Consider the following 27,890-nt stretch of genomic DNA (forward strand, 5'->3'; position numbering starts at 1 on the left):
GGACGAAGGCGTCTCTTCCGTATATAATAATTTCGTTAGGATGAAGACAGCGGCTGCGGATAGTAAGACCCAATGTTCCAAAAACGGGGAGAACCGATTGGGTGGATGTTATTCGGTTGATGTCACTGGCAGCGACGGGCCGACCTGCGGCGATGGCGTTGCGGGTCCCCGAAGCTGCTGCTGGCCATGGCCCTGCGCAAACAATGCCCTCCGTCACCCAATCCGCTCTGCAACAGTCCACCCTCGTCCTCGCTCCTCCGCCCCGACGCCTGCCAGCTTTCCCCTCCCCCTCCGCAGCTCCGTGTCTGGAATGGGGCCCGCGCGACTCAGTGTCCGCAGCAGACAATAACATCAAAGGGCCACCCGTGTTTGGACATGGCCACCATCCGGCAGCTCTCGCCAGCCCACTGCGTGCTGCTTGCAACCCACTGTGCCGCCGACTCCCGCATACCTGCCTTGCGCTCCCTGTCGCTAGCCCGGCCTGATGCCTTTTCCCCGGAGACTTTGTTGCGCATCTTGCTCACCTTCCTGCCTGAGAGCGCCGAGCCATCCACCTACAACCTCTACGCCCAAGAAGTCGCCTCACGCTTGTACACACAGCAAATTCCTCAGGCCGATGTCGACACCTCGCTCGTCGGACATCTCTCCAGTTCGCAGGCTCAGAAGCGCGTCAATAAGCTCGACCTGCTTCCTCTAGCGCACACATCATGCACCGACCTCAAGCTCGATCTCCTCACGCTGTTCCTAATACACCGCGCATATCGCATAGATGCCGAGACCGGCCTGCTTGGGCTGGTTCCGCCTCTCGTCGACCCCTTCCTCGACCACTCGCAGCACCTTCGCGCATGGTTCATCTCCACCATCCTTCCGCTCCTCCGCCTAGATTTCGAATACTACCCCAACGGGAGCTCCGCCACACCACTGGAGAAATTTGCTGGCGTCCAGGGCCCATCCGGCGTGGATTTCTTGATTCGGAAAGCGGAGGAAGCAAGCGTCGATTCAGATACAGAGGACACAAGAATAGCTAGAGACATCAAGGGCATCATCGGCCCGTGGGTGTATGGCTTTGACCAGAGAAAGAGCCGGAAAGTGCTGAACATTGCGCGCCGCCGCTCGTCCGTCGGGTCTTCGGTAGCGGAGCAGATCCATCAAGGTGAAAACGCCGCGCCGGGGGCAGCGAGGGACCATCACGACTGGGAACACGTCTATGCGTGGATGGTGCGCAAAGCACCGCAACGCTTCGACCTCATTAGCAATGCCGTGGAATACTGGGACGGACCAGGAGATGTTGATCTTGGCGGATATGAGGACCCGAACCACCAGGATGGCCTGGACGAGGAAACCCAGAGTCATCTGGAAAGGCGGTATGCTCAGGCTGCCTTTGCGTCCGTCTATTGCGCCGAGAGCGACAGCAAGCACACAATTGAAGCGGCGCACAGCGTTCTCGTGCGCTTGTCTCAAATCATGGATTTCGTTCCTCCTCCGGACCTTGCTTCAAGCGTCGAAATGTTGCCCAAGATCGAGGGCCGCACAAGCGTTCTCCACGGGACTACAACCGCAATCCTGCAGCCTGATACCCTTATGAACGCCACGCATCCATTGACTGTCCCTACGGCGGAGACATATGCTCTTCTCCAAATATTTGTGTACTCTGCCTACATCCTAGCCGACCTCGGGCATCCTATAGCTATAAACAACCTGGCCAGGTTCCGCTTTCATGCCGACGAAGACGACCAACACCAACTAGTCAACAAGATTCTCAAGAGCCTCGTCAACAGGCCCAAGTCTGATGAAGAAATGTGGAGAGCAGCCCGAAACAAGCTGCTCTGGCTCTGGAACTGGGGCATGGATCCGTCAGAGGAGCACGCCGCGAATGGCCCTGGTATCTTTGGGAAAATCGCAAGGTTCTCGTTGGAGGAGGTGATATTGACGTCGCTTCTTGCGGATGACCAACTCCAGCTGGCCAGGGAAATCTACTTGCCCGACGACAGAGGCCGTGATCATTTGCAAGACCAGGACATCGAAGAATGCGTTCTCAGCCAGGTCATGCAGTACTACGACAACGCAAGCAACGGCAACGTCACTCGTGGAAGCATGAAAAAGGCCTTGGACATCATGACTGCCTTTCAACCCTACTTTTCAGACTCCCCTGCATTCCTCGCAACAGAAGCCCTGTTGGCTGCTACTCATTCCCTATCGTTTTATTCTTTGACCCTTCAGCATGGGGTCCCCTTCCGGCCAGTCAATATCAGAATCAGCGAAGATCCCATCTCTCTGATTTCGAAGGTTCTAGAACAGAATCCGAGGAGTTACTCCAAGCTTGACGATTTGGTTACCATTGGCCAGAACCTAGTTGCCGGACGAACGCTAGAGAGAGACGGTCCTCTGATTGAGGAATCAGAGTTCGATACAGAAGAGCGCAAGAGGGCTGCTTCGCACCGTGTCATGGGCATGGCGATCGAGGCTGCGCTAGCCGAAGACGACTTCGAAACCGCTTATTCCTTTGTTGTCAACCGCCTTAACCCCTCATTCGATCCGACCGCATCAAAGGACCCCTCAAACACCACTCATCAGGTAGATGACATATCCTGGAGAGCTGCGTATCTGGCCGGACGTCATCGTAGCCCCAACAGCTCTCTAGCTTCGTCACAGGCCACGGTGGCTGGCTCACCCGCTCTCCGTCGCTTGGAGCAGCGTATGGAGCTGCTCTCCCAAGCATTGCTCCTCGCTCCGCCCTCGGCAGTACCTGAAGTACTGACAGCATGGCGCCGCTGCGAAGAGGAGATGTCGGCGCTCTTGGCACAAGAGACTGAGGAAGAAGAGCGTTTCAACGATCACGCCGACCGCCGGGCGCCGGGCGCCTTCCCTACGCAGGCGACATACATCCAGCCTCGCAGAGAAGTCGGACGGAACGCAACAGAAGAGGCACCGATGGGTCTCTTCGACGTGGCACGAGGAGCTGCGTCGGCGTTCAGCAAATCGGCATTTCCGTTGCGTGCCGCGACCAACCATGGCGGCGGCCAGGAGAGCGGCCGGTCCTCTCTCGACGCGTCGCGGAATCTGTCCGTCGCGGATAGCGATCCGGGTAGTGGTGAGGAGAGTGGCAGGGTGAGGAAGAGGGATATGGTGACTAACGCGGTGACGGGAGGGCTGGCCTCCGGACTCGGCTGGGTGTTGGGTAGGTTTCCCTTCCCTCTGCGATGACTACTGTTTATTGTCGACCCAACTTGCATGCTGACTGACCCCTTTACAGGTGCTACGCCAGTCTCAGGGAACCAGCAAGGGAACAAGTGACCACGTGCTCAGCCAAGGGGGCTTTGACGTGGTGACTTTAGATGGTCGGGTGCATACCAAGACCTGACTACTAGTGAAGAACACCTGTTATGCCAGCGTAATATCAAGCAACGAATTCGATTCGAGTATTGTTGGGTGGACGGAATAGTATTGTCGTAGCCGGCTTATGAATACACGGGCCAATGATGATTCGCACATGGAGCAGCACACAGAGCTGCATGACCACAGTAGTGAATCCCTCCAACTACTCCGGGACTCCTTTGGATGGGGCCTCGATCGGATAGGGGCGTGGGTGATGGATGTGTATCGCGTGATGGTTGTTCGCCTGTTGCTGCCCGCTTTGGTTCCTCCATCCCGCATCCGATGGTCGCGCGCATCGGAAGCTGACTAATTGATTGACGTGGGCCTCCGCTCCCGCGGGAGACGCGTGCATGGGCCGAGGGTGTTTTTTTGAATTCTATTCTCCGGGGCTCTCTCTCCCCGTGCGAATGACGTCGGATGTCACTTGATGACTTTCGAGCTCCCGACCATCTTCCCGGCCCTTCCTTCAACTCTCATTGCTGAGCGGAACACTATTTCTCACATCCCCACCAACCCCGCGCCGACGTCACCACCGAGACCAAAATCTCACTACAACGTCTTTTCATCGATCCCCATCATCCACAGCAGGTTTGCACCACCGGACACACTTTCTCGCCGCATCGTCCCCATCCTTACCGGGAGAAGTCAGTAGGGAAGGAGAAGTAAAAAGCAGAGAAAGAGAAAGAGCAAAAGTGAAAAAGAAAACAATAAAGATGCCGCACTCCTACGCATCCGAGTACCCGGCCGGCATCGACTTCGACCCGGCCTTCAAACAGTTCTTCGAGGACTTCTACGCCACCTCGGACACGCCCGGCGAGCACGAGAAATACGCCGACAACTTCACCGACGACGCGACGTTGATCATGGCGTCCAAGACGGCCAAGGGCAGGGCTGGTGCGTGGGGAAACCCCCCTTCTTCTTCTTCTTCTTCCTCTTCTTCCTCCTCCTCCTCCTCCTTTCCCCTTTCTGACGACACAGACAGAAATCATCACCCTCCGCCACGGCATGTGGGAAAAGGTCGCGTCGCGGACGCACTCCCCGCTCAAGATCTTCCCTGCCGGCGCCAAGGGCGCCGACGAAGCCATGCTGTACGGCACCGTCGCGTACACGCTCAAGAGCGGCGGTCAGGCCAGCGTCGATTGGGCCGCGCGCGCGAACTTGGTCACGCAGGATGGGAGGGTGAAGATGCGGTACTATCAGGTTTATTTGGTGGGTTTCTTTTTCTTTCTCTCTCTCTCTCTCTCCGTTTTCTTTTGGTCTTTTTTTTTTTGCCCTTGTCCGCGGATTCGTTTGGATGACGATTGGGAGGGATCGTTGTTCGAGATGAAGAGACTGTTAATGTGCTGACTGCTTGGGTGCGTGCGTTTAGGATACTGCGGCGCAGCAGGCTGCGAAGTAGGTGGTGTTGAGCTGTCACGTTGAAGGCGTGAGGGAGGACAAATAGCAACAGGATCTGTATTTGGATGTGTTTGTACAGATCGAATGCTCACATCTATATCTGGATATCTACTTCGATTCCTTGCCATAAAAGTTTATTTGAACTTACGTCTATGTCTGAATATCTACTTTACCTACTTATGGGGAAAGTCTGGTAAAACCTACATTTGCATCCGGATATCGGCTTCGGTTAATCAACGAAACTTCGTTTATACCATCTATGTCAGCATACTTGCTTCAACTACTTACTGAAAGGATTGCCGTAGGTCAATTCTTTGCGACCCACTGGCGTGCGCACTTGATACGAGCTTCATCCGACTTCTATTCGACTACGGATCTTCATGATTTCCTCGATCTCTTGAACATGCCATCAAGCGTACCTTGACGAGCCCCGCCACGCCTCTTGTGACCACCTTTGGCCGTTGCACCGCTCGTTTCCTCGCTCTTCGTCTTCATCTCCTTCCTCTCTTCATTACCACCCCCTTTAAGCTTCTTCTTGGGCGCACCAGTAGTGGCTCCCTCCGCATCGTCATCGAACAACTCCCTCCACGTCCCGTCCAACACTCTCTTATCATTGCCATACAGCCCCACATCATACGCCTTCTTCATCGAATCAATGCAAACCCGCCTCCTCTCATCAAAGTCGAACATCGGCTTCGGATACGACATGACGCCTTTCCCCGCATCGCCCCCATGCACACTCTCATCGTACTCCTCGACCCTACACCCCCACCTCTTCTGATCCGCAATCGGCGCCTTCCACGGCTCGTAAACGAACTTGACATCGAATCCCGCCAGCTCGGGGACCCAGCGGCGCACGAACGCGCCCTCGGGATCCCACCTGCGCGGGAAAGCCACGGGGCTGTAGCAGCGGTGAAACTGCGAGAAGAAGGCGGCGCAGGCGAGCCACATCCAGTTGCCGGCGTTGCACGCGGGCTCGTGGTCGAGCAGGAGTTCCTCGAAGACGGCGGCGCCGCGCTCCCAGTGCACGTAGCAGCCGCCGCGGGTGAGGAAGCAGGCGAGCGCGTGGCGGCCCAGGTGCTCGACGAAGCCCGTCTGCCGCAGCTGCCGCATCAGCGCGTCGATCCAGGGGAAGCCCGTCGCGCCCGCCTGCCAGCGGAGGAACCAGCGCTCGGCGGCGGGCGAGTCGACGACGTAGGCGCGCGTGGAGAGGCCGGTGGCCGGGTCGACGACGTAGGCGCGCGTGGAGAGGCCGGTGGCCGGGTCGACGACGCTGGGCAGGTGCCAGGGGATGTGCCGGCATTGCGGGTTGTTGTGGGATTGGGCGAAGAGGTGGCCGAGCGGGGCTTGGGCGGCGAAGTACATTTCCTGAGAGTTTGGGGTTTTAGTTATGCTGTCGTTGTCTTTCTTTCTTTCTCTCCCTCAAGTCATCCTCGTTCATGTAGCGTTCGATCCCCCCCCCCTCTATCAATCCGAGGGTGCACATGACGAAGGGACCAGAAAGCGGGCAAAAAGCAGAAAGCAACTCACCCTGAACAACAACTGCCCCTCCAGATTCACCGGCATCCCACTGGCCGTCCCCTTCCCCTTCTCCCTCTCGTACTTCTCCACCGCATCCCTCACGCCCCACCAAAACCGCCTGACCCCGAGCGTCCCGAAGTGCAGGTGCGGGCTCAGCACCGTCGTCGCGGGCGGATCCCACTCCGTCGGCGCCTTGGCCGGCTTCTCGAACGTCGCGACGTACTCGGCGTCGTCCACGACCCTCGCCAGCGCCTCCAGCGCCCTCGCCTCGCCGCCCTCGACCCACGTCGTCGCCGCGTCGTCCGCCAGCCCCAGCTCCGCCATCTCCGGCACGCCGTAGTCGCCCTTTGGTCCCGCGAGGCCGTACGAATACGTCTTCTCTCCTCCTCCAGTTCCCCCCGCCACCGCCTCCCCCGCCTCCGCCACCGCCTCCGCCTCCGCCGGCCTCTCCTGCACCACCCCCTCAAAAAGCCGGCGCGCCTCCTCCCCGCTCCCAGGCCCACCAGGCAGCCCCTCCGGCCGCGGCACCGGCCTCGGCACGTCCCCCAACCCCTCCACCGCCCGCCTCAGCTGCGCCATCGACATGGTCGGCTTCCCTCGTCCCCCCGATCCGTTCCGCGCCGCCACCTCGTCCGGATCCCACAGCGTGCGCCCGCACCTCGTCACGACTTCGACGCCCGCCTCGCGCGCCAGGGCGTCGACGACGGCGGCGTCGCGGGCGCGCGCGTACGCGTCCGTGTCGCGCTCGTAGACGAGGTGCGTGGGGCGCAGGGCCGGGGGATCGGAACGGAAGAGCTTGGGGAGCAGGGTGTGCGGGGGTTCGCGGAGGACGAAGAGCTGCGAGGAGGGGTTGAGGGCGGCGATGGAGGCGGAGAGGGCGCGGAGGGAGGAGAGGAGGAAGGAGTAGCGGTTGGGGCTGATGCTATTTGGGGTTAGTGGGTTGTTTTTGTGTTTGGTTGGAGAGTTAATGGGAAGACTGGGGCTTGGAGTTTACGGAAAGGAATCGATTAAATCGGAAAACAGTGCAAGGATTAAACGAAGATGGTGAGTATGTACCGAGTATGGTATACGTAGTGGCTATCCCACGTCCAGATTTGCCAGAGGCATTCTGGTTTGAGGTCTAGTGCTGCTTGAAGGGCTGGCGAGTCGTGGAGTCTTAGATCGGTGCGGTGCCAGCTGAAACATGACGAGCAGTTAGCATGATCAGCTGCGAACAAGGCTTCAATGGATCGTTTTTACTATATCACTCTGGGAGCCTTGGGTGTCGCCATTATTGTTGCAACCTCTGGATGGCAGGTCCGGGAGGATTTAGATACATGCTGATCTGGGGAATGCGGAACAAAAGAGCTCAGGCTGGGCCCTTGGTGCCCCGTGCGCGGTACGAGGACAATGATGGTGCATTGGCTTGCACGTGGGAAGTGATGACGGCATTCTGCACGCAGATCTGACCAACGATTCGCGGATCGACGACGCTCTAAGATCTGGGAGATCCGCAACCTGTACATGTCTAAGAGCATAGCGTACCGAGATACGGCTCCGGATGGCGTGATCCCTTCTGGAATGCTGCTCGTTTCTACAGCGACAGGTAGCGCTGTAGGCCTCTCTGCTTGGTAGCCACGGATTCGACTTGGAGACGGATTGGCACGCGGTCGGCAATTGTTGCCAATGCTTTTCAATTTCTTCATGTTCCGTTGTACAACGGGGAAACCGAGACTTGCTCTGGAGATTCCCCACAGACTATCCAAATGAAACGGTCCAAACGCCCGGTAATGCCGCATATCTCAATCGTTCCACGACTCATCGAGTTCATCGATCAACCGATTCTCGTCATCCGAGTCCCGGCCCCGCCCCCGGCTCCTGTCGCCATGCAGCGAGACGCGGCTGTAGCCACGACGACTGGGCAGGAAGCGAGCGCAGGACGAGGTGAGGATGACAAACACGTCCTGCAAATCATCAGCTCAAAAGACTTACAGCCCGACCAACCGACGCGCGCGACGGCCACTCACGGTAAAGAAGCGCCAGATGCTCTCCCAGAAGGCGAAGTTCGGAATCTGGCGCCAGCCCCGCTGGTGCATGACGGTCCGTTGGTACATGCAGCCGCCGACAAAGTACACGAGGAAGGCAATGAGCACGATGACACCAAACACTCCGCCCGGGCCAAGCTGCTGCGTTTCCTTCTCGATGCCTCCACATGCAGCCTTGCTCCGGGCTTCGAAGAAATAGGTGCATTCGTCCGGGCTGGCCGCGACGAAGGCCACCGTTGCTTCGTCTGACGGCGACAGGGAATCCGTCTCGCACAGCAGCGAAATCACCGTCGACTTGCGGCGCTTGTCCGTCTTGCCTTTCTTGGACTTGTGCAGGTCGTCGTCGTCGTCGTCATGGTCATCGTCATGCTTCTTTCTGGTCTCTAGGTTGTGGACGTCTCTCCGGTAGTAGTCCGAGTCCTCGCCGCAGGGCGATCCATCCGTGTAGTTAAGAATAAGCTTCCTGCCGCGAAAGACCAGCTCCGTGTTCTGCTGGCTGGAGACAATCACCGTCAGCGTCGCAGTCCGTTGGCGCAGTTGCGGGGCGACTCACCCGATCGAGTACGTCTTGCCGTGCTGGGTGTAGTAGGCGCTGACGTTCTTGGTGCTGTGGCTGTCCAGGCCGACGACGTCTTCCAGGTCCTCGACGACGGGAGCGCAGAAGTTGACGGTGAAATTGGCGGGGTAGTCGTAGCCCTTGGCGTGCCAGCTCTCGGCGGGATGCGACTTGCCGTCCTTGCCCTTCTTGGTGCTGTCGGGCTGGACCGAGATGGGGTTGAGGTCGAAGAAGCGGTCGGTCGGCGACTTGATGGTGCACGGCTTGGCCTTCTTCTCTTTCTTGTCGTCGGACGAGGCGAGGCCGACGGCGGACCAGAGCACGGCGGCCAGCGCGCAGGCGTGTGCGAGCTTCATGGTGGAATGTTCGGTCGAAGTGGGAAGCCCTGGGCGGGACGGATGTGCGTTACGTAGGCCTCACAGGCTCGCAGCAGGCCCTTGACTCGCGCTGCGCCGTGGTGCAGGGACCGCCGCCGCCGGGTTGGTCGGGCGTGTCGCACCCGGCGTCGGGCGCCGCCACGGACGCAGCCTGGGTAGCCAGCGGTGCTAGCGGTGCCGGCGTCTGTGCGGGCAGCTAAGCTCGCCTAGCTCGTCCATTATGACATGACTTGCACCGTCCAGCTTCCGCTATCCGCGCTGCCCCTGCCATCATAAGAAGCCCTCCACGGCCAATGCCACAGCTGCATTGAACCGCCGACTTCGATTCCCCCCCGCCCGTCTCCGATCCCCGCCATGAGCCAGCTCAAGGAGAGAAAGCCCCCGGCTCAGCAGTCCGCTGCCGCCCCGGCTTCCCACGACAAGGAGGCGCATCCCATGGAATTCGGCGGCCCGTAGGCGACCCAATCCTCTACTATTACACGTGCATATGCTGATCTATCCAGGCTGGGGGCGTTTGGTGTATCTTTCGGGCTGCCCATCCTATGTTTTCTTTTCGCCTTCTTCGTCAACGAAACCTCGGGCTGCCCCCCGCCATCAGTCCTACACCCCAAGACATTTTCGCTGGACAGATTGAAGCTTGAGGTTGGCTGGCAGGGCTTGTCAAGCCTCGTCAATGTCCCGGCTTTTGCGGGCACGGTTGCATACTACTTCTTCAGTCTCTTCCTGAACGCCGTGTTGCCCGCTACCCAGGTGGAGGGCGTCCAGCTGCGTTCAGGTGGAAGGCTGAAGTACCGCTTCAATGGTACGTCGGGGATGCCGCGCCGTATTTCTTTGTCGCTAATTGCATGTCGCAGCATTCCTCTCCGCCCTCGTTACGCTTGGCCTTTGCGCCGCCGGAACACTCGTCTACGGTGCCGAATTCCCCCTCTGGACCTTCATTTGGAACAACTACATTCCCATCCTTACGTCCAACATCATAATCTCTTATGCCTTGGCAATCTTTGTGTATTTGCGCAGCTTCGCGGTGAAGCCGGGAAACAAGGATAGCCGGGAGCTCGCGGCTGGAGGCCATAGTGGAAACATGCTGTATGACTGGTTCATCGGTCGCGAGCTTAACCCCCGCATCACTCTCCCCTTCTTCGGCGAGATCGACATCAAGTCGTTTATGGAGCTGCGGCCTGGCATGCTTGGCTGGGTCATTCTCGACCTGGCCTTCATCGCTCGCCAGTACCACAATTACGGCAGCATCACGGCCAGTATCCTCATTGTGACCTTCTCGCACGCCTTCTACGTGCTTGATGCGCTCTACATGGAACCGGCCATCCTGACCACCATGGACATCACTACCGACGGCTTCGGCTTCATGCTTTCCTTCGGCGACCTCGTCTGGGTGCCCTTCATCTACTCGCTCCAGGCACGTTACCTCGCCATCGATCCGAAAGTTCTCTCCTACTTCGAGATGGCGACCATCTTTGGTCTCCAAGCCAGTGGATACTACATCTTCCGCTCGGCAAACAACGAGAAGAACCGCTTCCGCACCGACCCCAACGACCCTAAGATCAAGCATCTCAAGTACATGGAGACGAGCGCGGGCAGCAAGCTCCTGATCACTGGCTGGTGGGGCACCGCGCGGCACATCAACTACTTTGGCGACTGGCTCATGTCCTGGGCGTACTGCCTGCCCACCGGTGTGGCTGGCTACCTTGTCGTCAATCAGTCCAAGCTGGAGGTGGTGCCCGGAGAGGCACGCGGCTGGGGAACTCTGATCACGTATTTCTACATGATTTACTTTGCCATCCTCTTGATCCACCGTGAGGGCAGAGACGAGGAGAAGTGCAAGAAGAAATACGGAAAGGACTGGGAGGTGTACTGCAAGAAGGTGCCCTACCACATTGTTCCAGGCGTGTACTAGATGCGATCAAGAATCATGCAGCATGTTCGGACGGATGTCATCTTCAATAATCTGTAGTCTAGTGTTTAAAGAGAATTGAATCACAGCATTACTCCACAGCGGGCCAATGGGAAGCGCTCGTTATGGCGTGGGCGATTTGTGTGAAGCGATAGTATCAACAAAGAAAAGCCCCGACAACTCGTCTCTTCATGGCTTGGAATGGCCCGTCCGACGCACAATTAGCAAAGCGATGAAGTGGGACCCGATAAGATCGCCTTGTCACTTTCCGTGTATGACACGACGACATGGATGATGATTGGCCGAGACGAACTCTGTTGTGTGGACGACCAATGTTTGTGTACCGGCTTCCCGAAGAAGCTTTCCGGTCGCGGGCAAGATCAACCAACTGTCGTGTCACTTTGAGCTGATGGGACAGCTTCCCCGGGCCTCGACCTTTGTTCTCGTCGTCTTCTCTTCTCTTTCTCTCCCACCACCCATCTCCCGTGCAACCACGACAACACCACCACCACAGCCAAACATCGTTTTCCGCCACCCTACGCCAACAACTGCATTCAAACACCCCCCAAATAAAAACCCCCGACGACCCCACATCCCATCGCCAAAAGACCCCCTCCGTCACAATGGTCTCGACACGCAGCCACCCCACCGCCTTCCCACCGCCCGACCTGACCTCGCCCACCAAATCGCCATCAAAGCGCGGCGGCGGCCGCAGCTCGCGCGCCACGTCGACCGCCTCGCCCGCGCCCGGCGGCAACGCCGCCCTAGCCCCACCGCCCACGTCGGCGCCGGCGCCGCCCCCCACCTCCGCCCCGGGCATCTCCACCGCCTCCAACGCCGCCCTCCTCAGCACCACGAACAAACCCCCCAACAGCACCACCAGCCCTCCCCGCCTCTGGACCCACACCCCCTCGCGCCTCACGCTCGCCTGGCTCGCCCTGTCGCTGCCGCTCGTCGCGTGGGACACGGGCTACGTGCTGCTGCGGCCGCACAGCATGCCCGGTGGGCGCTTGCACTGGCCCGTTTGGCAGCCGTACGCGCTGTACGGCACCATCGACCACGTGTACGGGTTCCCGGCGTGGGAGGCGGGCGACGGGTTCGGCGCGGCGCAGGCGACGCTGAACGCGGTGGAGACGGCGCTGTACGCGGCGTATCTGGGGGTGGTCTGGGCTGCTGGGGCGGGAGCTGGGGGGAGTGCGGCTGGGGTTGGGGCTGGGGCTGGGGGGAAGGGGGAGGTGGGTGTGGGGAAGGGGGAGAAGGCGGCGGCAAGGGTGGTGGTGGGGAGGAGGGCGGCGCAGGCGGTGCTGGTGGCGTTTGCGGCCAGCGTCATGACGTTGAGTAAGACGGTGTTGTACTGGCTGAATGAGTATTGGAACGGCTTTCACAACATCGGGCACAACGATGCGGCGAGTTTGTTCTTCTTGTGGATCGTGCCGAAGTGAGTTGAGACTTTTTTTCTTCACTTTTTTCCCCCTTCCTTTCTCCGCTTCTTCCCCCTTCCCGACGCTTTTTTGTAGTCAGGTGTGGGGTTTACTTTTTTCTACCGTCCTGGGAATGCTTGTGCTGACCGTTGTGACCATTAGCGGCGCGTGGCTCATTCTCCCGACTTATATGATTTACGTCTTCGGAAGCGAGATTATTCAGGGCTTGGAAGCCGCTGGTTCGGCGGCGGCGTCGGTCAAGAAGTCACAGTAGCAGTGGGAGGGTAGAGGATGGAAACGCCGGTTTATGAACGTGGGTTGTAGATGTGCTCGTCCCAGGTTCCAGACGACCCCGGCGTTCAATCACGATTTGAAGAGGAAAACACGATGAATGATACCCTTTTTCTGAATAGCCTCGCGGCATTCCATGTGTACGGCCTTGTATATTATCTCGCTCTGGACAACACGTGTGGGGGGAAAAGGGGGAATTCCACTTTGGATACCACGTAACAGTGATGGTGTAGCGTAGGAACGGTTATGCAGTACTATGCCAAGAATTGTTGCTAGTACCATACTACGGTGGGTGACGAAAGAAATTGACCTACGGCGGTCCTTTGTGTGGGCAGTTGAAGCAAGTATGTTGATGTAGATTTATATTAACCGACCTTTCTTCTTAAGTAGGTGAAGCAGATACCTGGATGTAGATTCGAGCATTAAAACTGTACAAATGCCTCCAGATGTAGGATTCCACTATGCATGCAACTGGATTAATTCCTTCGTCGCCACTGTACGCAGCTGAACAGAAAACGAATGAAGCTCATTTCAAATGCACACACCGATGTTGCTCATCATCCACATGCTCAGCAAGTATTAGGGCTTGACGCTCTGAATCAATTTCGCCCTACCGAGGTCGTGTCATGTTCGTTAACTGAACCAAACGTAACGCTCATCTTTGAAAAGACCGTCCAAATACATCATCCGATGCAAAGCGTCCCGTAAATCCCGCCCTCCATGGCTCGAGCCAACTCGATTTCTGTCACATGTCTCTACATTTTGCCTCTTGGTAGCCTGTATCTCTCCTTGCTGATATGCTCATATCAGTCATCTGAGACAAACATCCAAAATCTTTACTCCTCCCATGCTAAGAAAGGGTTCATCCCTGTGCCGCCACACGCTCTCTCGAGCGCCAAGAACGCAAAGTGACCACCGACCACTGGTCTGGCGAAGAAGAACGGGTTCGGGAACCCGCCATCCTCCTCGGTCTTGTACAAGTCCGAGAACGGGCGATCAGTGGCGGTCTCGTTGAGCCAGGTGGCGACACGGTCGAGGATGTCGGCGCGCGTCTTCTGAGATGTCACGGCCGCGGCCTCGAACTCCCAATCGGACTTGGTGTACAGGTGCCGCGAGTCGAGCGGGAGTCCGTACTTTTGCATCACCGCGGCATACCACTTAGACTGGATCTCATAGACGTGGTGCGGGATGAAGTCTGACGTGATGGGCTTGCGGGAGCCCGAGTGGCGGTGGCGCGTGTCTGGATGAAGGGGTTCTTGCGAGCCACCCTTCTGGTTGGAAACGACATCGTCGTCGTCGCCGTCGGCAGTGGCGGAGCTGGTGTTGGTGATTGTAGGATGGAAGCACAGGAGCGAGTCGGCATAAAGAGAGTAAATCGTCGTCCAGCTTCCGTACCAGTCGTATGCCAGCTTGGCGTGGGTGCCGTCGCGCGAAATGGCGAATTCTTGCCACTTCTCAATGTAGACATCCGAGACGTTCTGCAAATCGTTAGTTCAATGCTCATTGTCTTTGATTTGGCCGTGGCTTACCTGGTAGTACTTGACGTCTGCGTCGTTGCCCATGGTTGCTGCGAGCTCGCTCATAGCCTTGATGCCAACAATGCCCTTGAGAGCAAGGTTGCTGTGCAGCGCCAACCAGCCAGCAAAATCGTCGGTGGAGACTAAAGTTTGTTAGTTGAGCGCGTCGCACACAGCCTTTTCGTGACGCTATACTTACGTTGGTTATGCGGCTCCAAGCTGAACTCAACCAAGTAACCACTCCACTGTCTCCACAGGTTGTAGCTCTTGCTAAGCCACTTCTGCGCCTGCTTGGCACCCTTCGTGCTACCGCCCCAAGTGTTGTCAATGTGCTCAATTCCCTGGAACTCGCTGGTAGTGAGAGCGAATGGGTTCAGGGCATCCTCATCATAGTCCGAGCTACCCATAGTGGACCAGATGGATTGAGACTGGTCACTGGCGCCATACGTGAGCGAATTGACGAGGGACAAGCCCATGATAAGCATATCTCCACATTCTTCGACGGGCATGTACTCGTCGTTGCCATCGGCGTGACCAGTCAAGTTGGGGAAGTGCGCGCCCAGGTCATGCATCGAGTAGTCGTTCGGGTACTGTCCGCTGTTCATGTGCTCAAGGAGCGGCTCGAGCAGCCACGCACCCCAGCGGGGGTTCGTGTACAAGAAGAATGGCCAAGCCGGGAAGATAACGTCCACGGTCTGGGAATTTCCATTCGATGAGATTTCCTTCAAAAACAAGAGGGGCTCTTCGGGCGTTCCTGAGAAGCTGGTGGCACCCATGACCTGACGAGCGCTGAGAGCGACGATGTCAACATAGTTGTCGGAGCCGGACTCCCAGGCATCAACGGCAAGCTGAGCCGAGTAGTCGGCGGCAAGCTTTGCGGCATTGTCGAAATCGAGGAAGTGGTAGGTCAGCAATTCTTCCACATCGCCGAACCACGACTTCCAAAGAGGACGCATGTACGTCAGGCCCCGTGCGGAGGCATACTGAACGACAGGGTCCTGGATGTGGGCCAGAGTAAACAAAACGCTATCGGTGGAGGGCTCAGAGCTGTTTCCGGAAAGGCTGAAGGACTTGGCGAAAGCGAAGACAGGCTCCTCATCCATGATGCTGCGGAAGTCCCCATCGACCTCATTCTCCAGCGTTCCGGTTTTGGAGAAGCGCTGTCGCAGGATGGCAGAAGTGCCACACTCGTGGCGAACATCCTAGGTCGCTGTCAGTGTTTCAATTTCTCATGTTGGGCATTCCGAACGTACCGAAGGCGCCGTGAAGTACAGCGAACCCCACTCAGACTGGGCGTTTCCGCCACCACGGTTCTCGGTGAAGAGCAGCTCCTCCTCGCGAGTGACCTTGAAAGTCTTGAGGCGGTGTTTGTCATCGAGCGCGTTGTGTGCGAAGTCCCACACAATGCGAGCATCGCGGTGTCCGCTGACCCATTGCCCGTTCACGTCGATGTACACATCGACATTGAATGTTCCGGTGACATGTACCGACACGTACGAGGCGGGAATGGACTGGCGGAGGGTCGACGTCGGAGTGATGGGCGACAGGAAGGACAGCACCAGCTCCAGCGGCTCGTGGTCGTGAGAGGGCGCGGGGATGGCGTAGGTCAGGTTGGTGGTCGAAGCATCGTATTTGGCGCCCTTGTAGACGGCCCGCGACACGTCGTACCTGGCCGAGCGAATCGATTAGCGTTCTGCCGCATTCCGCGAGGCTGTGGTGTATAGGGCTGGCTTACCCCTCTCCGTGTCCACTCGGGTCCAGGGAGTCCTGCGCGCGACCCAGCAGCGGGTAGACGGTGTGCGTCTCGGGCACGGCCGCAAGCAGCGAGAAGCCGATCTGTTGGGAATGCCCGCGTGGTTAGCATGCGTGAAGTCCGGGGTGTCTGCATGCGGAGACCAGGAACCGGGCGTAGCTTCTCTCCACGCCCTGCGGAATCCGGGGTCGCATACCTCGTCGCCGGTCCAGAACATGGGCCATTTGCTCCACGGCTCGTCTCTGGCATTCTGCAGCCAGGTGCTCATGTACGGGGTGCGCACTGTGAGTGGCAGCACGGGCGGGGTCAGCGAGGATGCCGCGACGGTGCCCGTAAGCAGTGTCGCGGCGGCTGCACAGGCGGCTGCAGGCGTCCGCATTGCGTCAGGATGGTACCGGTAGGGAATTCGGCCAGCCCGGGCTCAATAACAATGCTTTAAGCTGGCTAAAAGATGAAGAGAAGGGGACAAAGTATATAGCAGGCTGGAGGTGAGAAGAGGTGGTAAGACTGAGGCGGGCCTACCGCTCGAGCTTTCCCCGGGCGCAAGCCATTGTCGTGCTCGTCAGGTGGACCCCCCAAGCTGACAACTCAGTGACGTCGCTGGTCAGGACCAATCGCCGCGCCGTGCCTTGCAGTCCCCGCTTTTTTGTGACAGCCCGGGGGCCAAACACCGCTCCACCGCGGCCTTTTCCCCACAACACCCTAGCACCTTCGAGAACCATGGAAGCTTGCACGATCTCCGCGCGTGCCGACTCTGTCAATCTCCATTGTTCCTCAAGAGTCGCCGCGCCGCAATGCCCGCTTCAGAGCCTCCCTCAGCCTGCCCGTTGGCGACTTTCTTCCCCGCCGACTCGCACCCGGTGCGGGCGAGTCAAACTGCCTGTAGATGGTCCGGTCCGGGCTAGGCGTGCGCTTGAGCCAGTCTTGCCCACTCAAAGCCCCCACCAACGCCGCGTCCGCCACTGAACCCTTCGTCGGGCTATCCGGTGCCATCATCGGAATCACAGCGGAGTTCCGCATCGCAATCCTTGAGCTCTTGGGAGGACTCCAGGGAGACGACTTCGCTACGCTTCGCTTCGGCAGAGCAGCTTCAGGTAGATCCGGCGTGCGCGGAAGCTCGAAGTCAGTGGAGAAGCCGACATGGCCAAGCAGAGCAGAAACATCTTCGATGGCACTAGCAGTGCCGGTGCCAACTCCGCTATGGCTCGATGAAACAGCCGCGTTGAGGAATTCCGGAGCCACCGTGTGCGGAGATCCATGGGACAAAGGTATGGATTGTTCGGCGTCAACCAGAGGAGTGTCCGCGTCATTCCTGGCCAAGAACGAGAGGTCTAGGCTTTCGAAGCCGTTGCCACTGTCCGTGACGACTTCATCATCCTCGCTCGTGTCTGACTGCGGCGCCCTAACGATGACGCCCAGGGTCTCAAGCTGGTCTGCAAATGGTTAGCCAGGTACCGCCATGTGACAACGCACTATAGCGTACCAACAGAGCGGTAGTAGTACCGGAACTTCGCGAACGGCTCCTTCAAGCTATCGATGAGCGCAAAATCGTAGAAGCGCTTCGGGTTCTCCCTCTTCAGGCAGCCGGCATTGACCAGACTACTCTCCGTGGTCAGCTCAACACTTTCACATGCCCCCTCACCTTCACGGCAAACTTACTTGATGCCTCCCGCGCCCTCCCTTCCCACCTCTGTCTCCATCAGCTCCGGCGTCTCCCTCTGCACTCTCTTCCTCGCACTGGCCCTAAAGACCCTAACCTCCATAAACCTCTCCTCATGATCCCTCTCCACATCCACATCCCCACTCCCCTCCTCCTCCTCCTCCTCTCCCGCAGCAGCGAAAGCAAACGCCCTCTTCTCCACACCACCCCTCCACGCCTCATTCTCAAACAGCCCAAACATCGTCTTCCCCTTCCACCCGTCCTCCTCGCCGACCGCCCAGCTCACGACGTGGCGGCCCTCCATGTACAGCTTGAACAGGAAGTACTTGACGCCCGGGCTCTGCTGCAGGTACGCCGGCGGCTTGATGTGGTACGCGATCCAGAATGTGAGCCCGGGTGAGGCGGGCACGTAGACGGTGGCCGTCGAGCTGCGCGCATCCTCGATGCGGACGCCCGGGAGGTGCGGCGGCGGCGGGAACTCGAGGAGCGGTGCCGTTTCGTGCGCCGACGAACGGAGGGAGAGCGTGATGTTCTTGTACGTTGGCATGGTTTTGTGTGTGTGAGAGAGAGAAAGCGAGAGAGTGTGTGGGCACGGCGGGACTGGTGTTTGGCATCGAAGTTGAGAGATAGAAAGACGGGATAAATCATGCGGTGTGTGTGCGGGCGTGAATATGATCTCATCACTTGGATTGGGAAGGAGAGACGGATGAACTTTCCCGATTTGTATGACTTCCACACTTGCGCCGTATTACATACATGTTAATGGATGCCGTGAATCCAGAGAGGTACATATAAAACCTAGTCTTCTCAATCGCCATATCCTGCTATTTCGTCAACTCCAGCGCTGGGATCACCTGTAGGTGTCCATTCAACACGACATAATCGGATATCACAACTATCGGATGAGGCTATTAGTGATATTATAACTAATAATAGTGCATAAACGTCGTCTAATCGTTCCTCTCACGTCCGTCATTCATTTCGTTCCTCCAGTCTCGCCGCCTTCTCCTCATCTAACGCCACCCTCTCATTTTTCCTCCAGCTCTCCATCGGCACGCCCTCCACCTTCTTTACCGCCTTTCCCTCCAGGAAAATGCAAAGGCCACCCACGGCCGAGACGATGCACGCCAAAGCAACGAACAATCCAGTCGACCACGACGGCCTATCGAACCGGTTCAACCCCCACATGAACCCGGCCAAGCAAGCCTGCAAAAACGTGTTCCACATATTGCACCACACGACGAAATCCAGCTTCCACGGGCTCGTCGGCGGCGCACGCACGCCCGTCGGCGGCGGGTCGGGAGTCTTCCAGAGCGGCGCCGGCAACACCTTTTCATCAAAACCCTCAGGCACCGTGACGACCGGCCCCTCATCCTGCCGCCGCTGCTCCCCCGATTCATCCTTTTTCGCGGGCTTCCTCGGCTTCGCCGGATTCTGCGGGTCCTGATGGTCGGGGAAAGTCGGCGGCAGAGCCTCGCTGCCGGCCAGCCTGAACCAGCCGCGGTTGATGCCGGCGAGCCTGCGGAGGCCGTACGAGCGGCGCTCTGCGCGCGTCGCGCCCCAGGAGGCCTTGCCGCACCCGAAGCGCCAGACGGCCCACCACCAGCAGTCGCGGAAGCGCCAGGGGACGAGGCCGAAGCCGGTGACGCAGAAGAGCGCGTTGAGGATCTGCGAGTCGATTTCGATCCAGACGCGGCGCGGGGAGTAGAGGGCGTTGCAGTCCGGGTGGCACATGGCGGGCGACGCGTTGCACAGGAGGAGGAAGAGCATGCCGCCCCATGCGACGACGTTGAGGCCCTGGGAGCTTTTGTTAGACGGTGTTTTATGCGTCGAGCATGGGGTATGGTGTGGCAGGAACATACGTAGAGCGTGATCAAGAACCCAGGGATTGTCCAAACCCATTTCCAGTATGCCTTGAGCGCCAGCGCCGTGGAAGTAGTCCAGGGTAGCTTCGGTGGTGCTAAATACCCGTTGGCGTACTCTGTGACGGGTACGCCCTCTTCCGTCTCCGTGGTTACGGTTCTACTCGCACTTGACGCGGTCGACTTCTTCGTGTTTGAAAGGTCCGCCTCACCAGCCCGCTCGTCCGCCGCTGCCGACGGTCTATTCGCCACAGACCTCAACGTCTCCAGCTCCGTCCCTCTTTCTCCAAGAACAGCTTCGCTCCCACCATCAACAACACCCTGCCTGATCTCTTCCTCCTCCTTCAACTCTTCCGCGGCGCCACCTTTCCCCTTGCTCACCATGCTCAACCCTGTCCCCGTCCTACTAAACTTTCGCAACCCGTTCTGATCGTCGCTACTATTCCTGGTGACGGGGCTGTTGTTGCCGGTGCCGCCCAAGCTGCCGCGCCGGATGTCGGAAATCGAATGCATGCGCGCCGCAGTCACGCCCGTCGCGGCCATGAAGCCGGGAGGCAGGTCTGTGTCGAGCAGCTTGAGCGACGCGGAGCGCAAGCGGTTGGTCGCCGTGGAGGCGAGAGATGCCGCGGTGGACGAGCGTGCGGGAGGCGGAAAGCTCGGTGATCTCGAGTCTGGAGCGCTCGGCGGCGAGGTCGACGTAGAGGGCGTGTTGTCGGAAGGGGGAGGCGGAGGCCCGCCGTCGCCTTGCCGGGTAGAAGCCATGGTGTATGTGTGTGTGCTGAAAGCAGGCTTCTGGGGGAGGCAAATTAAGTTGGTTGCGCTACTAGGTATATGGTCTTGGCCTATATCGACGTGTGAGCTCCTGCAGGTTATTTTGCGGTTCTGAAACAAGGCGCGTCGTACCTTGTTGGCTGGGCGCGTGGACAGCGCGACGAATTACTGTGGCCCACTGCGCCACAGGGACGCGTTGCGAGTGCTGCGACTAGGATATTGGGCGGTGCAGGCGGGTGATGAGGCGAGTTTGAGCCGTCTGTGCGGCTATCGCATAGAACGATCTTTCCGTGCAGGCCCAAGTTGAGGGAGGAAGGGAGAAGTGGGAAATAAGTAGTAGGCCATGTCGCCCTGGCCAAGACGGATGGCGGCTGCGATGATATGGAGCTGCTAATAGCTGGTTATGTACCTACCCGTCGTATTCGTGTTGCGCTCTGCTGCAGACGGGGAAAGGGTCGTTGGGCTGTGTGGATCAACAGCCCAGGCCATCGATAACCCCAGGGTTACCTGGTCTCAGGGCGATCTGACCGCAGGCGCTTAATCGTCGGTCCGCTGCCAGGTCAATCATCAGTCTCGGCGGATGCGTGAAATTTCGTGAATCGTATTCGCACTACCTCTTGCTCATCGCACAACAGAGCTCCGTCCCAATTCAACCTTGGAGCTCGCCCGAACGACGCCATTGCCTCGTTGGTCCCCCCATCATGGCCACCGCTGCAGACGACAACGGCCTCTCAGCGCTCGCTTCGCACATCCAAGCCGCACAACCGCGCCGCCCGCCGCCCGCGCCGCAGACGACCGCGCACCATGCGCTCGCGCTGCAGATCCAGCACAACCTGCGGCACCAGCACCAGTGGACCGCGCTGCAGCTACACACGCACTCGCCCCTACCGCCCCATGCACCGCTCCCGCGCCCGCTCATCTCCGGCCTGCCGCCGCGCCGCCTGTACGTACACCCGGACGAGCAGATGGAGCTATTGAAGGAAGAAGCGCGCCGGAAGAAGAGGGGCGAGGCGGTCGTGGAGCCGGTGCCGGAGCGCGAGTGGGTGCTGCCGAGCCACCTGCGCGAGAAGTGGAGCTTGCGGCGCATGGGCGACGTGTTTGATGCCGTTGGAGACATCCCGCCGACGGTTGAGGGCGGCATTGAGCGCGACGGCGCGGAGCAGCCGAACAAGTGGAGGACTACTAAAAGGGTCATGCTGGGCATTCTGGAGGATGATAGCACGGTCGTGTACTATCTCGTCCACGATGGCCTGGTCAAGCCAAGGCAGAACTGAGCGAATCACCGATCGCGGAGACGCACGATGCGAGATGGGACTGTCACCAGGAGAACGGCCGGCCCTGACACATAGTGTGGTGTTGCGGATTGGCTGTCTGCTGAATTGGCCAGAGGATTGCCCAATCTTTCGCAGCCTCTAGCGCCGGCTGCATCTAGCTGGATTGCCAGGGCCAGACCAACTCTATGCACGGATTCGGAAAGCGACAAAGGGAGAAAGAATTGGCCAAACATAACGATGCTGAAGGCCGACTTGGTTTTGAGAAATGCTATATGTACTCTAGGGTTCGATCGCGCTGGCTACCCCCATGCAGCCCACAGGAAAGTATACTCAGGAAGGAATAACCAACAGCCCTTGTATCCTACAACGACGCATATCCTACGACAGAATCTTTCCGTAGCACGTCATCGAACCGACGCAAGGGGCACTGGGCGCAGCGCCAAGCTTGAAATACCCCGGCTGCAACTTCTGGAACACATTCTCGGGGTCGTACTTCTCCGCGATGGCCGTGAGCCGGTCCTTGTTCTCCTGGCCGTAACCCGCGATGGGGTCCTGGTACTGGCTGGCGTAGTTCATGTACACGTATTCGTGGTCGAGTCCCATGCTTCTGGCTTTCTCATTCACCTTCTGGATGATGTTGTTGGCTGCGTCCAAGACAGCATCGTCATCCAGTTCATTGTGCCACATGGTGTTGAGGTTTAGCAGCAGGAGCGGCTCATCTTCATCGTCCAGGCCTAGCGCGTTGCCGCCGTGTTCTCGCATATGCTTGAACATTGGCGGCGTGATGAACTGCAGGGTGCACGCAGGCAAGAGGCCAGAACAGTTGCGGATAGGATCAATCTCCTCAATATAAGTATCCAGTATGAACGAGACTAAATCTGCGTTATTCCTGTACGTCGCGGTCCAATACGTCTCCCGCAGCCCATCGGGGTTCGATTCATTGAACAGTTGCGTAAGGTTCGACAACGTGCGGACCATGGTGGTATCGAAGACCGGATCCGGCAAGGCACTTGAACTGAAATTCTCGAAAATGGGCGGGTTGCGGACAGGCTCGGCGTATTGCATGTCAATCTGTGCAAGGTACTCCCCTTGGCTATAGGCAAAGGACAGTATCATGGCGGCCTTGGGATCCTGTTCCGCATTGGATCCAAAATTCGCAAAGGCCTCGATGATCTTGTCCCGCTGCCCCAGCCGGTGAAGACGTCCGCCACCCCACATGAGGCCTTGAGAGAAGGTTGTCACGGTGAAGTTGGTGACAATGCCGAAGTTGTTGCCACCGCCCCTCAGAGCCCAGAAAAGGTCCGGTTCCACATCGCGGCTGACGTTAATGATAGAGCCATTCGCGATAACAACCTGGTTGAGACAGTGTCAGCCGTGACTCGGATATTTGGAACGACATGAGCTTCGCAGAATGCTTAAATTCTCGGCCGGGGCATGCAATTTGGGCGAGCCCGCATTTCGGTGGCGCACTGCGACAAGACAGTGGGTTACAGGAGGATCTCATCTCGTCCATTTGCGAAGGATGGAACCTTCCGTAACCCACTGAAGCGTGATTGACCATGCATTCCACTTGGCGGTGATAAGCGGAGGATCGCCCGTCGATCCAATCTCATTGGAACGACGTGGTCGGCAATGTGATGGGTGCTGCCGGTGGATCTGGCACTTGCAGCCATGTGCAACGTCGGAACAGGGTCAAAACAGAAAGTGGCTAACCACATACCTCATAGTTGACGACGTTGTCGCACGCCCAGCCGTAAAGTCCGGAGAAGAAAGAGATGCCGCCTGCACGGACGTCAGTTCAAACGAAACGGTCGAGCCAAGGATTTGGAGTCTCACCTCCAAGAGTCAAGCCGCCAACACCAATAGCAGAGACGCGTCCTCCAACGACCGAAAGGCCCTCGGGCTCGAGTGCGTTGTAGACATCGAACCACTTGGCACCCGGCCCAAGCGCGGCCAGATGTCGGGTTGACAGGAGGTCGACGTGGTTCATGGCTTTCATGTCAATGGTGATGCCGCCCTCGATGTTGGAGGCGCCGGCGAAGGCAGCATGGCCGCCGCTCTTGACTGCGAACGGACACTGCAGCAGACGCGAGAGCTGCACGGCCACGGCCACCTCGTTTGCAGACGAGGGCTGGAAGATGCAAGACGGACGCTGACTGGCCTGCTGGAGGGACCAGAACTCGTCTCTGAAGCCGCTGTAGCCCTCGCTGCCGCTCTGGGCGACACCCCCACCATAGCGCAGAGAGAGTGCATAGCACTTGATTGGGTGTGAGCTGGGGCGGGTCGCAGGCCAAGGAGTTGAGACATACAGCAAAGGAACAGGCATGGCCGTCGGTCGAGCCAGCATCCAGGGCGGCGACCAGCTGGGCTTCTGGAAGCTGATCGAGCGGCGCGCCCAGCAGCGAGGCGAGCGCCTCTCGGACACGGCGGTCGGAAGGGTCGCTGGCGTTTGAGCGAGCACCGAGGACGAGGAGTGCGGCAATAACCAGCGCCAAAAGCAACGGCAATCGCATGATGAAGCAGGGGAGGACGGCGAGTAGCACAGCTTGGAGAGGGACGATAGATTAACAGAATCGCAGCATGGTGGGCTCTTCCTTCTAATGCCCTCTGCCCAGGCAGGCACGACTCGCTCTCGCTTTGCAGAAATTGCACATGGGCGAGCGCCCACGCCGACCAGAGTCGAACGGGCAGGTCAACAAAGCCAAAGTGACGGTCGCGCAAGGAGAGTGGACGAGGGAACAGGCATGGGGCTTGCCGGGCGCGGACATGGCGGCGCCTCCCGCCGCAGAACCCCGCCCTTCGCTGGCCCGCCACAGCACGCCGGGCCTCGACGCTCACCACCACGTCCACCACCACCCGGGTCGCCGTCGCGCGCGCCCGCCTCGCGCCCAGGGGCCCCTCGCGCGCGCCGGCCGGGCGCACCGAGGCCATTCCAGCGCGGCCAGTCACACGGGCCAATGGTTCACAAGGTCTGTACGCTCTTCAGCCAGCCTGGCTCGCGTGTCTTGCTGCTCCCTTGCGCCAGCGACATGCGAGACTCGCTCGCTTCGGGCGGGCTTAGTAACGGCTTGTGCCACGCTCTTCCTCGTTTGTCGGCGCTGCAGTCTTGCGCGACGACGCTACCGGCGCCACCCAGCGAGGGAGATGCAGTCCTTGCCGCCCAGTGCTGCCCGCCCGGCGCACAGAGGCGTCCTCGCAGCTCTCATTGCAGTCGCCGGCACAGCGTCGTTGCGGCAGTATGACACGCCCGGCCGCCCTTCGACTTGGCGATTCGCATATAGCAAACCGCGACCCAGGATTGGGCCTTCCCACTCCTACCAGGTTCCGTCGACGCGATCGACGTCTCGTGGAGCCAACGAGTCCAATGCCGATTCGCATTCCACCGCCGCCCTCGCCCGCCGAACAGACTGACCCGTTGTCTCCCCGCCGCTGTACACTGCCTCTGCCTTCTCCCCGTCACCCTGCCTCAGCATGTCCGACTCGGCAAGCCAGAACTACTTCACCGCCAATGTCTTGACCAACACGGGCTACGCTCTGATCGTCGTCACCTCGGCCACCGTCATCACCCGCTTCTCCATCCGCATATGGAAGCGCAAGCCTCTCCAGATCGAGGACCTCTTGGTCGGCGTGGCCTGGGCCTCCTTCCTCGCCCTCACCATCAGTTACATTGTCGTCACCCCGCCCATGTATCACCTGTATGCCGTGTCCGCCGGCCGAGCTGAGCAGTACCCGGACATGATGGACGACGCCCTCTTCATCATCAAAGTCTTTTTCTACAGCACAATGCTCCTCTGGGTCACGCTCTGGGCCGTCAAGTTCTCTCTGCTTGCCCTCTACCGGCGGCTCATGAACGGCCTCCGCACGTACGTCGTTCTTTGGTGGATCTTGGTCGTGTTCTGCGCAGCGGTAAGGCGGCATATCCGCCAATGCTTTTCCGTGCGTCGTGCTAACAAGCAGTGTCCACCAGACCTTCATTGGCGCCGTCATATCGAACCTGACATCGTGCAGCAGCATGCACGCATGGTTCTCACCCGGTTTGACCTACCGACCATCCATCCGCCTGCCCGTCAAGCACACTAGATTCTGACCTCCCAATTTTCCAGGCGAATGTGGAACGCCCCGCGACATCAACGCCCAGATTGCAAGCCTTTACTACGCCTTTGCCGTTGACATACTCACTGACATCCTAAGTACATCACCTTCTCCTTCTTCTTCCTCCTCCCCCTCCTCCTTCCTCCTCCCGCCCCTCTTCCTCTTCCGCTCCCCCCCCCCCCCCCTTTACCCACACTCTTCGCCAACCAACACGCGCAAAACCGCACCTTCTAGTCATGGCCCTCCCCATCCGCCTCATCTGGAACCTGCAGATGCCGCGCGCCGAAAAGCTCGCCGTCGGCGCCCTCTTCTGCTCCGGCCTCGCGTGCATCGCCATGGCGGTGCTGCGCGTCGTGCAGATCGGCGTCAAGGCCGGCAACGACTCGACGCCCTCGTCGTCGTGGCTCGCGCTGTGGGCCGAGGTCGAGGCCGCCATCGCCGTCTTCATCGGCTGCTGCCCGGCCTTCGCGGCGTTTTATCGCACGTCCAAGAGCGAGAGCAGGGGCGGCGCCGGCGGCGGGTATTCGAAGCCGAAGGAGAATAGGAGTGGGGGGAGTGGGGGGAGCGGGGGGAGTGAGGTCGGTGGCGGTGGGGGGATTGGAGGGAGGAGGGGGGGTGGTGCTGGGTTGGGGAAGGATTTGGAAGAGGGGGTGGCGTTGCAGGGGATTACGGCGGGGTGCACGGCGGGGGGGAGGGGGAAAAGGGATGGTGCTGGTGGTGCTGGTGGTGGTGGGAGTAGCAGCGGCGGCGGTGGTGGTACGGCGATCCGTGGCAGGAGCCCGCGCCGGGGCAGCAACAAGACGGCGAGCACGTATTGGGATGAGGCGAACAGCTCGCAGGAGGAGTTGGCCAAGGGTGCGCAGGGGATTTACGTGACGAGGAGTATTCGGGTAAGTTTCGATGACGGGGGGTGAGAAGAGAGGGAGAGAAAGCGATTGATGTGCAGGGCTGATGCGTTTTTTTGTGTGCGTTACAGCAGGATTCGGAAGACAGTGGGGAGCGGAGACCGGTGTTGTGAACACTCGGAGTGAGTCGGTGGGTGGATGGGAGTGTGTGTGAGCGTTGCGGTTGCACGTGTCGCGTTGAAGATGATATACCCCCTCCTGCGCGTTCGCAGGTTGCTGATCTTGTGCGTTTGGGCGTTGTTGGCGATAGGCGGGAAAAGCAAAACAACAAAAAGGAAAGGAAAGGAGCTGAGTGTTGGTGAGCACGTTGGTGCTTTGGCGGTGTTCTCATGACGGGATGAGCGGTTTGGCGCATTTGGGAGATCTGGACTTTGAGAGTTGTGTGTGTGGGTTGTGGGAAGGGATGATCCTGGCGGAGATCACATGGTTCTTACTCTTTCTTTCTCTCCATGTAGTACAAGGGAGTCGGGTCACGGGATGAAAGAAGTCAATCCGACTGGCAAGTCTTCACGTCTTCTTCTTTAAATTCTGGGGCTGGATGCGTTTACTTTCCATGTTCTTCGTTACTTTGCTGAAGACGTCTTCGGTGGACTTCCCCGGGTCTTGAGACTCTGACTTCTTCTAACGACCTGACTGAGACGTACGGCAAGGTTGGCCTCCACGCGGGACGTGCTGTCCATAATGAACGGTCATGACACAACGATGTACGTAGTCTGCGACTCTTGACGATGCTGGTCATCATCCATTCTTGTTGATGAAGTGATTTGACAATCGCCACATGAAGAGCGCTCTCCACCCCACAGTCGTAAAACGTCCACGAAAAAAGAGCACGGGACGCACACGCAAGTATGCTTGTAGATCCAATGGGTCATCATCTCCAGCCAGTCAAACGAGGCAATGCAGCATCCATCCCGTACAAGCCTTATTTATATCCCCCTCCTCACCCCTCATTTAATATACATCGTCCTCTCGCCTATTTACATACACAAGGTCAAAGACCCAATCCCGGCCCGTGCCGGCAACTAGGCGCATCCGTCGTCCGCGCGTCTCGTGCTGTGCTTGTGCTCAGCCACGTCCACGACGGGTACCTCTAGGTAGCGAACGGGACCTTGCGGGTGATGTGATCACTCGACGGGGCCGGGAAAAAAACGTGGCGCAATCGGCTGTGCATGTGCTGCCCCCCC

At 58.8% G+C, this 27,890-nt stretch overlaps 12 protein-coding genes across 12 annotated transcripts; 7 read left to right on the forward strand and 5 right to left on the reverse strand.

Moving 5' to 3' along the window:
* Positions 1-375: 375 nt before the first annotated feature.
* On the forward strand, positions 376-3,294 carry BKCO1_9200016 (secretory pathway sec39; the record flags this gene model as incomplete). The annotated part of the gene is made up of 2 exons (XM_020279935.1): positions 376-3,178; positions 3,254-3,294. The coding sequence occupies 2 exons, from the start codon at positions 376-378 to the stop codon at positions 3,292-3,294; spliced, it is 2,844 nt and encodes a 947-aa protein (XP_020125393.1).
* A 794-nt stretch (positions 3,295-4,088) lies between these two features.
* On the forward strand, positions 4,089-4,774 carry BKCO1_9200017 (fungal specific transcription protein; the record flags this gene model as incomplete). The annotated part of the gene is made up of 3 exons (XM_020279936.1): positions 4,089-4,269; positions 4,358-4,584; positions 4,745-4,774. The coding sequence occupies 3 exons, from the start codon at positions 4,089-4,091 to the stop codon at positions 4,772-4,774; spliced, it is 438 nt and encodes a 145-aa protein (XP_020125392.1).
* A 377-nt stretch (positions 4,775-5,151) lies between these two features.
* On the reverse strand, positions 5,152-9,230 carry BKCO1_9200018 (dna photolyase; the record flags this gene model as incomplete). Its single annotated transcript, XM_020279937.1, has 7 exons — positions 5,152-6,141; positions 6,304-7,216; positions 7,351-7,470; positions 7,819-8,031; positions 8,089-8,237; positions 8,301-8,814; positions 8,872-9,230. 7 exons carry the CDS (start codon positions 9,228-9,230, stop codon positions 5,152-5,154), a joined length of 3,258 nt encoding a protein of 1,085 aa, XP_020125377.1.
* A 375-nt stretch (positions 9,231-9,605) lies between these two features.
* On the forward strand, positions 9,606-11,163 carry BKCO1_9200019 (delta-sterol reductase; the record flags this gene model as incomplete). Its single annotated transcript, XM_020279938.1, has 3 exons — positions 9,606-9,703; positions 9,755-10,053; positions 10,106-11,163. 3 exons carry the CDS (start codon positions 9,606-9,608, stop codon positions 11,161-11,163), a joined length of 1,455 nt encoding a protein of 484 aa, XP_020125376.1.
* A 620-nt stretch (positions 11,164-11,783) lies between these two features.
* BKCO1_9200020 (c6 transcription factor) lies at positions 11,784-12,855 on the forward strand (the record flags this gene model as incomplete). Its single annotated transcript, XM_020279940.1, has 2 exons — positions 11,784-12,598; positions 12,744-12,855. The coding sequence occupies 2 exons, from the start codon at positions 11,784-11,786 to the stop codon at positions 12,853-12,855; spliced, it is 927 nt and encodes a 308-aa protein (XP_020125397.1).
* An 853-nt stretch (positions 12,856-13,708) lies between these two features.
* On the reverse strand, positions 13,709-16,521 carry BKCO1_9200021 (glutaminase a; the record flags this gene model as incomplete). The annotated part of the gene is made up of 6 exons (XM_020279941.1): positions 13,709-14,350; positions 14,402-14,532; positions 14,589-15,591; positions 15,643-16,057; positions 16,125-16,225; positions 16,339-16,521. The coding sequence occupies 6 exons, from the start codon at positions 16,519-16,521 to the stop codon at positions 13,709-13,711; spliced, it is 2,475 nt and encodes an 824-aa protein (XP_020125398.1).
* Positions 16,522-16,916: 395 nt separating this feature from the next.
* BKCO1_9200022 (glutaminase a protein) lies at positions 16,917-18,349 on the reverse strand (the record flags this gene model as incomplete). Its single annotated transcript, XM_020279942.1, has 3 exons — positions 16,917-17,575; positions 17,626-17,741; positions 17,802-18,349. 3 exons carry the CDS (start codon positions 18,347-18,349, stop codon positions 16,917-16,919), a joined length of 1,323 nt encoding a protein of 440 aa, XP_020125396.1.
* A 425-nt stretch (positions 18,350-18,774) lies between these two features.
* Positions 18,775-20,426, reverse strand: BKCO1_9200023 (alpha-l-rhamnosidase c protein; the record flags this gene model as incomplete). Its single annotated transcript, XM_020279943.1, has 2 exons — positions 18,775-19,599; positions 19,665-20,426. 2 exons carry the CDS (start codon positions 20,424-20,426, stop codon positions 18,775-18,777), a joined length of 1,587 nt encoding a protein of 528 aa, XP_020125395.1.
* Positions 20,427-21,136: 710 nt separating this feature from the next.
* Positions 21,137-21,709, forward strand: BKCO1_9200024 (trna-splicing endonuclease subunit sen-15 protein; the record flags this gene model as incomplete). The annotated part of the gene is made up of 1 exon (XM_020279944.1): positions 21,137-21,709. The coding sequence occupies one exon, from the start codon at positions 21,137-21,139 to the stop codon at positions 21,707-21,709; it is 573 nt and encodes a 190-aa protein (XP_020125401.1).
* A 378-nt stretch (positions 21,710-22,087) lies between these two features.
* On the reverse strand, positions 22,088-24,222 carry BKCO1_9200025 (fad binding domain-containing protein; the record flags this gene model as incomplete). Its single annotated transcript, XM_020279945.1, has 4 exons — positions 22,088-23,062; positions 23,430-23,491; positions 23,546-23,966; positions 24,019-24,222. The coding sequence occupies 4 exons, from the start codon at positions 24,220-24,222 to the stop codon at positions 22,088-22,090; spliced, it is 1,662 nt and encodes a 553-aa protein (XP_020125387.1).
* A 958-nt stretch (positions 24,223-25,180) lies between these two features.
* Positions 25,181-25,796, forward strand: BKCO1_9200026 (cfem domain-containing protein; the record flags this gene model as incomplete). The annotated part of the gene is made up of 2 exons (XM_020279946.1): positions 25,181-25,615; positions 25,677-25,796. The coding sequence occupies 2 exons, from the start codon at positions 25,181-25,183 to the stop codon at positions 25,794-25,796; spliced, it is 555 nt and encodes a 184-aa protein (XP_020125399.1).
* Positions 25,797-26,037: 241 nt separating this feature from the next.
* On the forward strand, positions 26,038-26,691 carry BKCO1_9200027 (cfem domain-containing protein; the record flags this gene model as incomplete). The annotated part of the gene is made up of 1 exon (XM_020279947.1): positions 26,038-26,691. A coding segment is annotated over one exon (654 nt), but the record flags the coding sequence as incomplete, so codon positions are not given.
* Between the last annotated feature and the right edge of the window lie 1,199 nt (positions 26,692-27,890).

This window comes from Diplodia corticola (genome assembly GCF_001883845.1).
Source record: "Diplodia corticola strain CBS 112549 chromosome Unknown scaffold92, whole genome shotgun sequence".
In the NCBI taxonomy this organism is placed as follows: Eukaryota; Fungi; Ascomycota; class Dothideomycetes; order Botryosphaeriales; family Botryosphaeriaceae; genus Diplodia; species Diplodia corticola.